At 49.3% G+C, this 17,170-nt stretch overlaps 1 protein-coding gene across 4 annotated transcripts in view; it reads right to left on the bottom strand.

Moving 5' to 3' along the window:
* Positions 1–332: 332 nt before the first annotated feature.
* DENND1A (DENN domain containing 1A) overlaps positions 333–17,170 on the bottom strand; it is a 284,733-nt gene continuing 267,895 nt past the window's right edge. For 2 of the 4 annotated variants that reach the window (XM_019541012.1, XM_019541013.1), the window contains 3 exons: positions 9,300–9,428; positions 5,057–5,312; positions 333–4,184 (listed from right to left, as the gene is read on the bottom strand). In XM_019541012.1, the coding sequence (XP_019396557.1) occupies positions 2,862–4,184; positions 5,057–5,312; positions 9,300–9,428 (1,708 nt within the window). In that variant the 3' untranslated portion in view covers positions 333–2,861. The remainder of the gene's footprint in view (positions 4,185–5,056; positions 5,313–9,299; positions 9,429–17,170) is intronic. The other 2 variants (XM_019541015.1, XM_019541014.1) reach the window with 1 other exon arrangement.

The following is a 17,170-nucleotide window of genomic DNA, read 5'->3' on the forward strand; positions in this document are numbered from 1 at the left end:
CGTGCCCTGCTCCTGGAAGGATGGAGAAGAGCACATGTAAAAAAGGAAGCAAACCAACCTGGATGGGATGGAGCTTGGTTGAGCACAGTCCCTGCAAATTTGCTAGAAGTTTGCTAACTCCAGAGTGCATACAGTTCTCAGCACACTAGGTTGAATCGGTGCAGACCTCACACAGGAAACAGTTTTAAAACCCCCCAAAAAGAAGCATCAGATCTTCGTCCTGCTACTTAACTATGTGAGCCACAGACTTCCCGCATACAACCTGCCACTATCAACGAAGACGCACGTGAGAAATCTGGCGCTCAAAGGTGACAGAAAAGTCATGCCATCCATGATGATTTGATTCTTTTATTATGCTAAACACGTGAAACGGATTCTCATATTTTCTCACGTCTTGGATTGAATTTGCAAAGATACAAACTTCAGCAAAGTGCTCTCTACTACTCCAAGATCTCTCTCAGGCATACCCAACTTTTTTCCCGCGTCATTAAAAGTAAGTGAGGAGTGAATAATACGATAAATCTAAAGCATTAATACCTCTCGGCGTCTCAAAATTGGCCTCTTAAAATCAAGGAGTGCTTACTTGTTTCCAAAACAATGACATAAAAGACTGGGTTTTGGAATATGCTATAAAAGGTAGACAGAATAAAATGGGACTGGAAAAGGCTCTGCCATGATGCAGAGTACCCCAGCATTTTCCCACTTCTTTAAAGCACGTGTTTAAAAGGAATACTTAATACATAACCAGTGCATAGCATTACAAATAAAAACCCAGGAGTATGTGAAAAATCAAATGGCAATTCATATGCACCATTCCATAGTGCCTGTACATACCCATCACCATTGAGAAGTCAGATCCAGCACACAGCAGTTAAAGGGGGTCAGATATTCCAGACTGAGGTGCTAATGGCATAGAAACATTCACATTCTGTACAGCAGCACAAAACACGGCTATTCCTTTAGACTTTAAATATCTGAATTATTTGGAACTAGATTAGATCAAAACCACCTTCCTTTCAGCAAAAAGAAATAATACAAAACAGACTGAGTGGCTCGTAAAAGTAACAGTACTCGACAGAAGTAAAAATAACACTAATGCAATACTTGGGTCTCCCCAGCTGTTGGCATTTTTAGATGTTCCAAGAATTTCTCTCTTGTATTGCACAGGCTCAAATGCACTGACAGCCATTTTAATATGGTGTAAGAGAGCCTCCAAGGACGTTAAAATAGATACACCGAAGAAAATCCAGATAGAGCATTACAAGAGTTTCCCAGGTGTCCACAATTACTTTTTGACTTAATCAAAGGCTTAATGGTGATGTGGTTAACTGTCCTAGAATAGCTTATTTGAAATCAGATCGTGTCCAAGTAAAAATAAATGAGAAAAGCACCACTAGAGGTACATAGAAATGATCACTGAGGAAAGAGATGCTGAAGGTAAGCATGAAATGCTTGAGGCCACTGCAGCCACCGACTAATGCCTCGTAAAATCACAACGAATGTACCCTTTAACCCTTTCCTGCGTTGCTGGTCTACATGTGATCCCAGACACCACCCCGCTGTTTCTCACCGCATGCGATGTGTCAGGGAGGGAAACCTTGGTGCACAGGGATGTGATCTCAGTTGCGTCCAGGTACCGTGAAGTGTTTCCGTAACACGGCAGTGACACACAGCTGTCACATGCCGATATTTGGACATTGCACTGCTTATTCTGCAATACTTTTCCTTCTCCTTTGTACAGACAGCTGTGGTTTCACCGGTCTGAACCCAGGCCTCCTAGTCAACGTATTGGTGTTAAGCTTGGAGAACTAACGAATTGGGATCGCTTATGCCCTGATTTTTTTCTTTTTCATAATAAAATAAGATACTATTACATCCAGTTCAAATACTGCTGCCTATAACATTTATATATAATATTAACATACGATTACAGAAGAACTAAGATATAGTTGACGGACTCCATCAAAAGACAGGTTCTGATGTCTGTCTAAAAATTAAATTGCTGGTGTTTCCAGTTTCCCCTTGGAGACACAGGAGCAAGCCCTGAGCTGCAGGACGCTTTCTCTGTGCTATTAGTTTTGCTGTAACTGGGACTCGTAAGAATTTTATAGCGAAAAAGTCCCTCCCATAGGGCTGGAGGGGATGAAACCAAAAATCTTCTAACAAAAGTTCAGACAAGCGTATAACCCCAAATGAAAGTGTGTGTTGCTAGATGGGCTACTGAACAAACTCAGTTTAAACCCAGTGGATTAACTCAGTATAAACTACAAACCTGGGTTCATTTCCTACGGTTTACACAGAAAAGCAAAAGTGTTGTAAGCAGAATGCATAACACGGAAAAATACCAAACTGAACACTGTTCACACAGGTAGGAAATGAACACTAGTTCTACGTGTGGTGTCACCTTCCACGCTGTTCTAGGGACTAGGGAAAATATAAGGGGAGGAATAAGCAATTGCTGGTTCAGTAGTATCTCGTGAAAAGATTATTTTGGGGGGAGGTGGGGGGTGGGGATGGACACATTCAATCTAACCACGTTAAAGCTTTGGCCAGTGTTAAGTCACCAGGGCTTTCACTGACAGCAGGCATGGAGCCAGCGTCTGTGCCGAGGAGAAAGCCTCAGCCAGGAAAGTGGCAACGTGGGGGGTTATCCGCAAAACAACTCCAGCCAGCAGCACTTGTCTGCGTGCTGCGGAGGAGCAGTTGTGTTTCCTGTGTCTGGAGCTGGCTAAGTCTCCCCTTCTACAGGGACAGCTTGTTCTTGTGCTGGCTCAGGAAGAAAAAAGAAAAGAAAAGAAAATGGAGAAAAAAAGAAAAGAAAAAAATGCCAATCCCACAGGGAATAAGATGTGTTGGGAGCATTATTCAAATGTTTCCCAGCGCTTTCGGAGCTGTTCTACTTTACCTGGGGTGGCTGACACCTCCTGTCTTGTCTTTTTTAACAAATCTTCAAATGGATCCTTTGTCTCCTCAGGCTTTGAGGGCAGTAACACTGACTCGAGGCCCTTAGCAGGCCGGGGGGGAACCAGAGGGGGATCACTAGAGGGCCTTGGAGCCACCCCTTGCTTGGCATCTATCTTTGAGCCAGAAGGGCCCAGCGGTAGTGTTCTGATTTTGGAAGGGCCACTTAAGCGTGCTGGCTGCAGAGAGCTGCTCGGGGACGGGCTATGGCTTTGCTGCAGCAAGGAGCTAGCCTGCGGTGCTGTTGGAGCCTGGCCAAAAAGATTGGGCATGGACAACGTTGAAATGTTTGGCTGAGATCTTTGTGGCGGATAGAAGCCAGAGTTTGGCGCGATGAAACCGGAGCTGTAAGCGTGACCTAAGGGAGGGAGGAAGGGGCCCCTCGTGGCTCTCACCAGGGTCACGGGCAGGGCTGCTGGCATCGTCTGCGCAAACGGATTGAGAGACGTCTGCAGAAACGGCGGGGCTGAAGGAGGGTAGGCCAGTGGCTGGGCGAAGGGTGGGGGAGCAGGAGGTGTGAAGTCGTTTGCCACTGGAGCAAAGCCAGGGGCAGGGCTAGGAGCGGCTGAGCTCTGCAGACTGCCAGAGCCTTGCTGGGAGCCAGTGTTTTGCCAGCTGGTTGTCTTCAAGGGATCCAGAAGATTAAGAAGGTAATCGCTTTCATTACCTGCGTTTTCTGCATTGACCTTGACTGGCTGGAGCATCTCAGTAGCACTGCTGGCACTGGAGAGGAGCTGGGAGGGGCGAGGAGAATAGTTTACAGCCTGCCTGATTTCTGGGTCAAGGGAAATGCTCCCCGACCCAAAAGGCTCCTGCATGAGTTCTGAAACCACATCACTGCGCCCTGCAGCCGGGGGGTTTGCAGCTTCTGCAGGCCCCGCCAGCGGCGGGTGTTTGGTGGGCCTGGGTGCGGGGGGCGGGGGAACTATCCCCAGCTCAGGCGTCTTCCTGCCTTGGGGCCTGGGGATAGTGATGTTCCCTTGAGCAGCCAAGGTCACTTCCTCCTTTTCTGCAGGGGCCAGAAGGCTGTCTCTGCTCCGAGGTCTGCGTGGCACCGAAGGGATGTTCCCAAGAGCAGTCAAGGGCCTCTCTGGTGAGCTCTGGGAATATTTGGTGGGAATAGCCATGTCGTCGTGCCCCATGCTCCACAGCTTGTTGTAGGGGTGAGAGAGTTTAATTGCTGGCACAATCCTGCTCCTCTCAGACACACCAAGGTCCATTCTCTGTCAGAAAGCATGAAGAGAGTTAACATCTCCGACTTGACACGATGCAAAGCAAAGTGCAGGCGGGACGATGGGGAGCACCCAAGAGGAAGCTGCCTGCCTGCCATGAGCATCCTCAGGGAAGGGACACGGGGAAAGGCACAGCCTGGGAGTTTGGATGGGAGACTGAAAGCCAGGACTCTTGGGCTAGCGAGTGGTGACAGTGGACTGTCCGGCTATTATGTGCACAGTGTGACACTCACGTTACTGGGCATTTGGGAGCTTTGATTAACCTATGGAAAATGTCCTGAGAAACCCAAATGCAACACGTTCATCTCCTTATTGGTCTGACAATACGTCCCTTCTGCTTGTCATTGCACAAAGGTGCCATGGGCTCCAGGCTTAAGCTCTGCACTGAAGAAACATAATCAGGAAGCATGCTACACACAGGAATACTAATCATCTTTCCAACTCACAGACACCAAAACCAGGTTGAAGATGGGGCCATTTAATGAGTGCAAGCAACTCTGAAATGAAGGGAACATTTGGATTCCCTAAACTCCTCAATACTTGCATCGGAGACAAGCCTCAGGCAGGAGTGGACTCTAGGAACAGGACAAGCACTGCCTGCTTTGAAAAAGATCTGGGTTTCTACCTTTGCTTTTATGTAGGGACAGAAGGCCACTGCTCTAACTGTAGCCCGCTGCATGGACCTATCCTCTCCACTCAAAAATGAACCTTCTGAATGCACTGGGGAAGCCGGGGCTGGGGAACCCTTGCACTGATGGGGAAACAAGATGTCCTTTCCAACTGGAGGGTAGTGGCGGGAAGGTGGTTTCATTCTGCATGAGTCCCTCTGGCATTTACCATCCTGCTTGTATGAAAGCCCATACCTGGTAATCAAAGGTGCATCGTTGCTCGCCCTCCTCTTTGGGGGTCCTTAGGTCTTCCAAACTTTTGGCTTGGCTTAGAGGCTGAGGTTGTGTTTCCACTTCTAAGTTAGTGAAAATGTCCTGCAGGAGGTTGACTTCTGTGACCCTGTCTGGCGTCGGAGGGCTGGGAGGCGCAGCCTCGCTGGCTTTCTCTGGACTGATCACTTCTTCCCCATCAGCGCTGTCAGACTCTTTCAGGGCCCGGTACGGCTGAGGCCTAAGAGACAAGAGTGCTTTAACGTCTCACATTTAGAAGTACTTTCTTTCCAACCCTTTTCAAAGCATGCAGTGTTTCAAACTAAGTCACGAGTCCCCTGGAGCAGCCTCAATGTGGATATGATGCACCCATCACATTACCCTACACAATATCCCCCTTAATCTGTGTGTGAGGCAGGGGACTGGCTGGGTTGCACTGCATCATGTCCAACTCTAAACTCTCGACTTGCTTCCCTTCCTTTGCACATGACACGAACACAGGGTGCAAAGTTGTGTTATATGGACACTGCAGCCTGCAGCTTGTGGAGCGCACCCGAGTGAGCCGGCTACTGATGGTCAGTGCGAGCTGGACACGTTCTGCAGCCCGCACGGTGCTAGGCTGCAGCAGACTGCCCCAGCAGAGCGCTCACATATATCCATGCAGGCAGCTGATGTGGTCTGGACGGTAGGGTGGACATGCACTTAGCTACAAAGACTCAGGTTTGAACTGGCACAGTTGCAAAGGATTTTCTCCAAGGTATTGCTATTGCTGTATAGAAGATCTCCACTCTCAAGCAGCTCCACCAAGCTACTTTCACTACAGATACTGCTGCTCTCTCAGCTGGGCTAATGAAATGGATAAACTCACACAGACCTTTTCAAAACACATTTCAGTAAATGCACATCTTTGAAAAGAGCAGCCTAAGTTTACTGGCGACCCTTCTGTTTTCTTGATAATCATTGCATTAGATCAAGAAGAAAAGGTCACAATTATTTGTCATCTGTGCAACCCCTTGACAGACGGAGTATAGTGAAGTTAGGCTTTAAAGGGGAAACTGCCCAGTTAAATATCTTAATTTCTCTGCCCACTGTCTTGGCGAGCCTGAGAGACAGACCAGGCAGGGGCACATTCTGGCTCTCACGTCTAGTGCAAGGCTGGGGTGGCTGTAGAGGAACGTTTTTTCCAGCGGTTCCCATAGGAAGCACCAGGCACACTTCTGTTTAAGTCTGAGAGAAGCTTTCTTTTACAGAAGTCTAAACTCCAGAGGAAATACTATCTGGAGGAGCGAGCGTGAGCAGAGCTAGCAGGGCTAGGTCGACAGACAGACGTGACTGTATCATTTCAAACAAAGGTTATCCAGCAGGGAGCAATGGGAAAACAATGATGGTGCTGCTACAGACCCAACGAGCAGAGCTACGCGGGAGCAGGAGTAATCGGACATCTGCTTTGTGCCGCGAGTAGCTGCGAGCCCCACGTGAGCACAGTGCTACTAGACCCGGCTGTTAGATAGTCTCAGCAAGAAAGGGCAATTGCAAACGCTCTCTTGTTCCTCACACAGCAACTGTCCCTCACTTCCAGCTAACTCAGCACAGGATGCGATCCATGGTATTTTCCTCCAGTAATTGGGAATATTGTGCGCAGTGTCGATGATTATACTGGTGTCGTCTTATCAAGAGACAACGCAGTCCATTATGGAGAAATCTATTTTACATTTACAGCCCAGGCCGGGGTTAGCAGAACGCACTTCTCATGTGCACCTCAGCAGAAAACATTCCTCCAACACCATTTGATTTGCATGTTGCTTCTGCGTGCAGGAGAACAGCAGCATAATGTGCACCCAATTAATCATAAGAACTGACATGCATTTCTGCCGTGATTGGCACTTGACTGGCAGCCGGTCTCACCGTGCCATTTCAACAAGGGTTTAGATTAAAAGAAAATATTTGTGAGCCCCCAAATAATAAAAGGTAATGTGGAAAAATGCTCCTCTCCCCACAGAAGCATGGCTGTGTGAAATACATCATGCAAATTCATGAGCAAAACGCATCTCGCTTCATTCACCGCCACACAAATGCTCGGCACTCAGCCATCAGCACAGGTCTGAAGAGGTGCGGGGGTAGGACACAGCCTTCTGATCCCACCGTCCTAGCCAGTAGCTGCTCATGCTCCAGCATGGAGACCCACTTTGACACGCAAGGAGCAGGCTGGTGAGCAGTGAACTAACACCATGACTCGTGAAATGGAAATGCAGGCCTATGTGAAGAGGGCGGCTGAGGACACCAGATGGGGCGATGAATGTGGAAGCGCAGGAGCGAGCTGCATCGATTTAGGGCGGACGCCAGCAGGCTTTGGATCAGAGCCTTAGTGAAGAAGAGCGTAAGCGAGACCTTGAGAGACAGAAGTCACGATTCAATCTCTACCCTCACATCCAACATGCACCCGAGACCTGCAGACCAGATGGTGCAGGAGAATCCTGGTGGGTCATTTGTAAATGAAACACTTCCATGATCTCCTCCTACCCAAGCACATGTGTGGGAGCTTCCCTCCAGCCCCCAGGCTGCGTAAGCTCTTAAGTCTCTTCTCACCCCGTCCCCGTCATTCTGGTGTGATTTCCCCTTCTAGGTCTCCGAACCCCACCTCCAAATCGTCAGCTGCCCCGACAGCTATTACATTTCTTCTGACTCGCATAGCGCTACTGGCTCATCTTGGAGCAAGTTCAAACGCTGTGGTCATATTATGATGACTCCAGGCTTAGTCTTTCTATACATACAAGGTCTACAGACCACAGTTCGTGAAATCTTTAAGAGAGCACCATCTTCTGGACGTAACCACATTCACATCCTCAGAGAACTGCTCTGAGCTGACCACAGATCAATCTCTCAGTGGTGGAAGTGGCCCAAGATCCATTGCTGTCCAGATTTCAGGACTTCCTACTCTTGCAGGTGTTGTAATAGTACAAGAACAGGCTCCCTTTGCCATGTTTGGCACCTCCTCTCCAGACAACACCAGAAAGCAGACAGCACTGCAAAAACACACAGTATTGCGCAGGGTTTACCACGTCCTTCAGACTTCTGAGGAAGAAGTTCAGGTTCGGTCTGAACAGCTCCTTGGAACTGATTGCTTGGACCAAGGCCTCATGGTGGCTGCTTTCTAGCAAAGTATGCTCCCAGACCCAGCAACAAACACGCAAGAGCGCGGTTTGTCATAGGTCATTCAACATGAACTCTGAATTATTCCCAATCTCAAACATTTTGCGCATTCACCTCACCCCCCGGTCCATGGAAGGGGTGTGTTTCTAGCATGGCGGCCTTCGGAGGATTTCAGAATCTGTCTGCTGATGCCCAAATATCCCGGTCCCCAAAATGGGGACGTGTAAGCTTAAATGGTGACATGGACATCTAAACTCTGGTCTAGGGACATCCCCCCTGTTTGAAAACTGGGCTTGAATTACAAAGGGTTGGAGATTTGCTGAACTGTTGGTAAATACCATGATGGGTATGAGACGCACACAAAACACTCACATGTGCACGGGTTAAATAAACCTGCACAAGGATACAAGCCTCCTCCTGCACCAGAGCCGTGTGCCTGTTGTGAAGAATGGCATCTGGGACCAGAGCTGACAACGGAGTTTAGAAAATCGGAAGGTCTCACTGCAAAGCACTTCCTACGAAGTCAAGGGCACAGACAGCTCGGCATTTCCTGGGCAATCGGAGATCAAGCTGTGCACTGGGGTGTCCCGGGGGAGGAAGTCGGAAGTCTCGGGGACCCAGCACACGACGGGACAGAGCTGAGTGAGTAGTGTTGGAGGCAGCCGACGAGCACACGGAAGCAAAGCTCGCACAGTAACACAAAAGCACAATCAACACTGTACTGGGGAAATGGTGCAAGACAAAGGGTTGGAGGAGGCGGGCAGGAGGGAAGCAGCACCGGACCAGAACGCTAACCAGGTGGTTACCTCCAAGAGCCCAACCAAGCCGAGACAAAACGATAAGCTGCGCATCCCAGACCGGGGACAACACACAGTGCAGTGCTTCATGCAGGACACATGCTCTCGCATGCCTTGGAGTGTCAAAATAGGCAAGCAGGAGAAATAAACATTCATCAAGTGCTACAAAAAGATCCCCAAAGCCTTTTACAGCTCCCAAGTACAGAAGCAGGCAGCCCTGGCTAGTGCAGATATCGCAGTTCAAAGACTATATTAATACAATGAAAGAAGAAAGAATAGACCATTCAAAAGGACCAGAGAAGAAAAAGTTTTCAGAGAAGCCAGAGACAGGATCCTCTTCCTGTTGAAATTCATCATCAGAAGAGTCCTCAGAGAGGAAGACTGTATAGTGTCGCATGGGCTTTACAAGGCTGAAGGAAACAGGAAGAGAAAAGGGAGTTATGGAGTTGTCACATCCAAAGCTTCAGAGGCAAGAGAAAACCAAGCGATTTCTGATTCCAAATCATTTCTGAACGTGACTGCCTGCCTGGGAGCACAGGACTCAGTGACACATTGTGGAGCTGTACTTTTCAGGCAAAAAACCCTAAACCCCACCCCCGAACTATTTTACTAAAACTTCTACTGCTGCTGTCTGTTGGGAAAAGGCGTAGGGACCTGTGAGCCAAGCCCACGCCTACCAAAAGGGCACCAGGCTGGAGCCCCAGCTCTCCCAGCACATTCCCATCAGACAGGCTTCATCCTGAACGAGCCATCTAAGCCAGGGTCCTCCTGAACGTCCGATTCCAGAAGCACTAACGACACCAAGTCTGCTAAATGCGGCGGAGTAAGCAGGAGAGTCCGTGCGTGGGTATAACAGATGCAAGCACAACTTGATGTCAAGTCACAGGTGCCAAGGACCAGGATGGAGAGCCACAAAAGGGCCAAGCCACCTCCTTGTCCCAAAGCCGTGCACCTCACTGCCCTGTAGCACTTACCTGCCCTGATGCTCCGCCCAGCTAACATCTCACCGATACTCATCTTCAACGCGCGCGTCTGGGGTGCCGTCCTAGCAGGTGCCGCGCGGAAGAGGGCAGGCGATGCTTACGTACCGCACCCCACACCGACGCACAGACAATGCGCACCCACCACTGGGCGATTACATGCTGCAAAAAGCAGGCTCTTCTTATTGCAAGTACCAGCCTAATGTTTTCACCAGGAAGATCTGTCACCCAGTCTAGGCCTTGCTTACAATTTTCCTTTTGTTATTAAAAATACATTTTCCTTGTCAGCCAGTCCTCTGAGCTCTGCCTGCACAGCCACACTACATCTCTACTTTAGTCTGCAGATATGCTGAATGACCAGAGGTGTGTGCTACAGCTGAGCAGACGGCAATGGGGCCATTTCATGCCACGCTTTGAGGTTTTGAAATCTGTTTGAGGTTCCAATTTGGAAGGAAAACCAAATCTCCTGGAAGTGAACAAGAGAAGGGAACAGGGTGTAGGAAGGGAGCGCATGTCTCTCTCTGCTGACAGCTAGGGACTAGGTGCAGCCGGGAGGAGGGGGACCCAAGTTCATGTGGGGCAAAGAAGGAACTCAAGTCTGGGCCTTGCACATCAGACAACTATCAGAGCAAGTTCTGGCACCATCAGCCCCCAAACTCTGCAAACTGACCTGTGTCCACAGAAGAGCAGGCTTTGCCAGAACACCAGACTGGACTGCAGTTTGGCAAGAATACCCCAACCGGCACAGGGCTACTCAGAGCCTCTGGGAAGTATTTCCTAAAGATTCCAAAAGACAAACATTTCCCAAATAACAGAAACTTAAAAAAAATTGGACACCAATATTGCTCTGAGGGTCCTGCGTGCTGCTCTGCTGAATCTTATTTTACAGCAGCACAGCCTGGGCTGGCTTCCCAGCCCCGATCTCTTATGCAGCAGAAAAATAAAAATCAGACAAGATTACGAAAGCATGCACCATTTCCAGTCACCCCCACACAGCTCCTTCCTAACTGTGTTCATCTCATGAGCTGCATGCACCTGAGTGCAGCATCCCAGCAATAGCTGCGATTGGGTAGGCACTGCCAGCAGCACAAAGCTATATTAAAAAAAGAAGAAAAAAATCCAAGGGCGAGGGATGGATCCTGCCATTCATAGCAAAACTACTACTCCAATGGGTGCAGAACTGGGCCCAGCAGTAAGGAGCCAGGGCTGATCTCACAGAGGCGATGGAAATGTTCGCAGCACTGTCACGGGCCCAGGGCGGGAGGAGCTGAAATGGTGTGAAGAGAGCAGTGACTTGTGGGCTTCCTGGCACGGATGCCGAATGCCGCGTGAGCAGCAGCTCCTGCATTTAGGATCAGTCCTTACCGTTCTCTCAGTTCTTTTGTCCCCACTTCTACTGTGAGATTAAGCATCGCTGAAAGACAAACAGAGGCTGAACGTTTCCACTGAGGATATGAAGAAAGTTGAACACTGGGACCGATAGCTCGAGAGGGTCTGAGATGCCATTGTGCATCAACATGTATTCATAATTGGGTCAGAGCTAATTAACACGGGAGCTGAAACTGGGGCTGGGCACAGCCGATCACATTATACTCCAGTCAGCTTCACTCCCATTAGAGCGGTCGCACAAGCTGCTCCTCTCTCCTCCTGTGCTCGAATGGCCCTTCCAGGGAAAGCCAAGTGCTGCTGCCAGATTTGCTAAACTCCTTTTTTGGGAAGCTCCAAATCATTTCCATTCATGCAAGCAGGGGGCTAACGAGAGATTGTTTTAGAATCAAGGATATTGGTAATAATGCTTCTCCTTTCTTGAGCCACGGCCCTGCCAAACACAACTATTGTTCTGTTTTGCATGTGCAAGATGACCACTCCAGCAAAGCCAAAATGATTTAACAGGAATCAAAAGAAACCCCCTGCATTTCCAGAAAGCTCTGCTACAAAATTCAACCTTTTGGCTACATGTTCGAATTAGAGATTCCAGCCCAGCGTTACAGACCAGTCACTTCAGTCCCTTTCCGAAGCGCTGCCCTGACCCCTTTGTTTGGCGAGGGTCTAGCTCAGCTCAAGCACTTGCACAGAATGAATTCACCAGGCAGGAATGGCCAATAATTTGAAAGCGAGGATTCAGAAGAGACCCCGATGGATCAGCTAATCAATAGCATTTCAATGCAGATCAATGCAAATAAGGTGGAATCTATAATGATAGTTAATAGGCACACTTTTTTTGCTGCGAGGCACCTTACATGAAAAAGTGGGATTTCATAATAAAAGCTTATTTAAATTCAGCTGCTGCTCTTGTTCCACAAAAGATTTTTGTCAAAGATAAGGGATGAACAATCTAAAGTGTCCAAGTTTAAATTTTTATTAGCTTCAGGCAGTAGAATCCAAAAAAATGTGTGCCTATTCCCTCATTAACCCAATTCAGCAACTCTCCTGCAGTCTGCCACCCACTACTTGCTAGGATTTCATACACAAAGAGCTGTCTCTGAAAAGGCAGGTCACAGCAAGCCCAGCTACAAGGCAGGCAATGCTGTAGACTTAGAGGGAAAAAAGGATCCTGTCCGTCACAGCTACAACCCTCATCATCTCCACATGACTGCACCAGCTCCTGCCTACCTAATCTCTTAGCTGAGTTACCATGCAGATGACTTGCTGATCTCTTTCTAATGTTTAGTTTAACATGCCTTCGGTTAGCACTAGCATATGACAGTACTGACAGCCGTGGCTGTTCCTTTTTAAATATCATGTCAGAAACACAGTGCAATAAAGCCGGGGATGCGCTCCATGGCTCTGCGTACCATTATGATAGTATGGGTTTATTTTTTAATGAGGAAGATCTGCATCTCGGGAGCTGTTTTCATGTGTCAGGATGCATGGACAAATCAGCAGCACATCACACTGGCCAAAAATGAAATGCTGACAAATGTAGATATTTCAAATTTAATTGACACCTAAATGTACTTGAGATAAAAAAATACAGAAAATCACTGAGCTCCGGCTCTGGGCATTAATGAAGGGAATATAATAATTTTAAAGGCTATTCCTGTTATGAAAAAGGGAACTTTCATTTGCATATTACATTAACTGCTTTGCTTTTTATCTGATTGCGCAGATTATGCCGAACAGGAACAGCCTGGACTTGCTTTTGTGTCTTGCCGTGGGGAGGCCTGCCCAAGGTTCAGCCATTTCCTGACCAGGGCGAAGCTGCTCCGGACCAGGATGGTTTTGTCCCTCAGAAACCAACAAGGGAATTGGATGTTTGGGCCTTTTTGCTGCCAATATGAAATCAGCCCGGGGTGGGGGGAAGGGGGACACTCCTGAGGTTTTTCTCAGTGAGCACACCACAAAAACCATCCCCAGGAATACTTATGAATAATCATGAGCACTGTGCATAACAAAGATGAAAATATTTGCTTGGCATTTTGAAATTTGTTCCTGCCAGCTTTGCCAGAGCTTGCTGCTCAGAGGCACAGGCAAATCTGAAGCAAACAGAAATTAACTGGAGAAAGCACATTTTTAATGCAAGGCATGAGAATTCACCCCAGAAATCTGCTGGAAAACCCATCCTCATTCTGTCAGGGAACAGAAATGACACTCGTGACCCGTGTGTCCAAAGAAAGCCAACGACAGGAGCAAGGTGCTTTTACTGCAGTGTTTAAGCAATGACCTACAGACCAGGAAACACTGGAAGAGCTTCTAAAAATTTCTAAGATGGGAAGAAGGAAGGAAGCTGTTCCCTGCTCTGACAGATACAAAATGCAGACAGGATTTGAGCACTACTTCAAAACCTGCCACGAACTTGACCGACACCTAGCACACGCATGGAGCTTTTTCTCTGCACATGCCATATCCCTCGACAGAGGCTGGCTGCACGTTACGTCAATTCTTCCCAATTTACACATGGCAAAACTGAGGCTCAGAATGCCGGTTTCTTGTCCAGGGTCACAGAAGCAACTTGTGGCAGAGCCAGGAACCGGCCTCCAGGTGCCTGGGTCAGAGTCCTGCTTGGCCCACGCAACAGGACCCAAGGGGAAGTGCAAGACTATGCTCTCAGGTGCAGTTCTGGATGAGGAGACGTGTATCCTCCACGAATCTGGATGTCGTAGCCATCTGCCCCACCTCCGCGCTGCTGTCAGTGCTCCTGGGCACAGCAAGATGGCATTGGGTACCCAAAGCTTACAATGACATCAATGCCCTAATTCCACACAGGGCAAAAGAAAAACACCAGCTGGTGAACGTGGAATAAGAGACTGGGCTTTGACAGGAAGCTGCACAACCCTCACGGGATCCCGAGGAATGCCATCACGTCTTACGTGGGACTGACCTTCGGGACAGACTCGGAGTCAGTCCCACGCAGAACCCAGCCAGGAGGCTATGAACTACGGAAAGCAGCCATGGTTTGGTTTTAGGAGGAACTCCCCCGAGAGCAGGTTGCTGCCCACGTGCGCAGGAGTGCTGCAAACGCAGTGATGTTGTAGAGCAGTGGTTTTCAACCCGCGGTCTGCAAACCTTTGGGGATTTGCTATGTTCAAGGGGTCTAGAAAAGAGGACTATGGTCAATCAAACTAAGGGGTCCGCACCTCCACGCAAAAATGTTGAGGGGTTGGCAAATAAGAAAAGATCAGAACCCAACCGTAGAGGGGACGAGTGAGAAACGAGACTCATGTTCAGCACCCGATGCCAGGTCTCAGCGCCCCAAGTGCCTTTGGAAAGCTCAGCCTAAGTGCACTGAGACATCTGCAAAGGCTCAGTATACCATGGCTCTTCCTCAGATTTGCTGAAGACATGAAAGACCAGACATCACAGTCACTTCTGATCACGTGCGCCCACCCCCTTCCACGAAGCCAACAGGACAGCTTTGTTCTGCAACCCTGAAACCTGTGCAGCAGAGAGCGGCTGGCGTTCAGACGTCTCTCTCAGACAGTCCACCCCGGTGGAGCGTTTCCCCAGCACCCTGCAGTGTCACGGGCCGTGCGGCTAACCAGCGCCCAGCCTCGGCAGAACCGCATCGCTCCTGGAAAAAGGAAGTCTCTGCGCCTGCTCAGACCAAGGTGCTCCCTGGATCTAGATCTCTAGTGGCTGCGGCAAGTCACGGGGGGAAGAAAACTGGACTGCTCTGGTCAGGTTCTTCCCTGACTTGCGATCCTCTTGGTGGATATCTTTTCCTCTTGTATCCAGCTTCCTCCACAACAGCCTTCCCCTGCCAGTCTTGTGCAGCAGGTCTGTCCGTCTGCAATGCACCATTAGCCATGATGGGTGAGGTTTTGCTTCGGCTGTGCCTGCTCAGCCAGCTGGTCTGGAGCTTTTCCCCTGTGGACACCCTGGCCTGCAACGTACCGTGCAAAGCCTGTGCTGGATCCAACGATCTCCAGAGGCAGAGGCCAGAGGATCCCGGCCACAGCTAGCAGAGCGCAATCTGCTCTCTGAGCTGCTCCCACGTAGCTGAGCCATCATGTGAGCTTCAGTGTAACAAGCCCAGGATCCTGCTGCAGCCAAGTTTCATTCATACAACACGTGGGAAAGTCATTAGAGTTTCTATATTGAGTCATGCATAATTTCTGGCAAATTGTAATGAACTGCTGCAGCAGTGGTGCTGGCTTAGCCAGCCCGAGAGCCTTTCCACTCGCTGCTGCTTGTGAGCCTGACCCTCTGCTTTGCCATTTTAAATTTCCACCCACTCGGCGTCCCCTGGATGCCAGCTACTCGGTGTGAACAAAGAGGCCAGAGCGCAGAGCTCTCTCGCGAAGCCTGCTCTGTTTAATGGGCAACCTCGGTGAGATGTGAAAACGGGTTCGCGAAACAGGAACTGCCTATAAATAACCACTGCTGCTCCCAGCTGTTTCTGCAGACAGCAAGGCTCTCAGCCGGTCGTCTCGGCCCCACATCAGAACAGGCGGTGCCCCGTGCAGACGGCCATTTGCCAAGGAGCCCCTGGGAAGGTCACTGTGTCTTGACACAGAAGTGTGGGTGACCAGCAGGAGCTCAGCCCTTAGCCTCTCCATCAAAGCACCTCTACCTGTACAACAGTGCTGCCACACAGACGAGCACCTCTACTTGTAGGATAACAGCCCTACTCAGACCATGCGGAGCGACTGCAAAGTCCTTGGCGGTGGAAGTGCTGCATGAACGCTGCGTGCGTCTCTAGGAGGCCACTGCTCTTCACGAGGCCTGACTTCTGCTTCCGACTCCAAGTAAAGCGCCAGGCAGGTGGTCTGGGGGGTCCCCACCAGTCGCCTGGAGTCACCCACCCGAGGCTCAGCTGGCTCACAGCACAGACACAGGATGGGAGGAGTGGCATTTGAGCAAGCATTGGGCCAAGTCCCAGGGCAGGAGGACGGCTTACAAGTGCCACCAGGTTCAGTACTGCTCCCCTGATCGTAGGTCCCTTCTGCAAGCTCCCCACCTTTGAAGCACCCCCATTGCAACCGTTACTAGAACGGGTACAAATACTTCCAGCAAACGTCTTCCATCTCTTGTATAATGAAATTGGTTTGTCACAACATTTCTTTTTTGTTGAAAACACTGGGGAACATTCAGTTATCAAAGCAGATATTACAGTTCCAATTGCTGAAAAACAAAGTCTTCAAGTTCTGGATTGATAAAAGCCTTAAAAATTTTGAAGAAAAACTTCCATTTCAACGACAAAAATGACATTTTTCATGGAGGAAAAAAATTTCCTTGCAAGCTTTAATGATAAAAGCTATGTAAAAACACTGTAACAGCTGCTGCCTGGCTTTACAGCGACTGCTGATAACATCCTGCACTTACCTAGGACAAATACTAACATGTAGTTCAGGGACCATGCATTTCTCAGTGCTCAATGGCCACCTTAATAAATGTAAGAAGTGGAAAGGACGCCGTGGGGACTTGATTTTCAGAGACAGGATGTGACACTACAGCTTCAGAAGGAACTGGGCCATGTAACGGGCACATCCGGGGCTAGAAGGGGCGATGCCACAATGCCCGGGGAGACCCTGCCTCCGTCTGCCGGCAGGCGGAGTCCAAATCAGCCGTCCGGCACGGGGACCGTCCCTTTCAGCCTGAGCGGAGGCATTCAGAACCCAAGTCAGCACAGAAGCCTCCTAATGACGACAAGCTCCACCCTGCAGAGCTCTTCCGCATCTGAGAAAACCCACCGTCTGGGAAATCCCGTGCTGGGGAATTACTGCAACCAA

Source organism: Crocodylus porosus, unplaced genomic scaffold (assembly GCF_001723895.1).
Source record: "Crocodylus porosus isolate Cpor-Errol unplaced genomic scaffold, CroPor_comp1, whole genome shotgun sequence".
In the NCBI taxonomy this organism is placed as follows: domain Eukaryota; kingdom Metazoa; phylum Chordata; order Crocodylia; family Crocodylidae; genus Crocodylus; species Crocodylus porosus.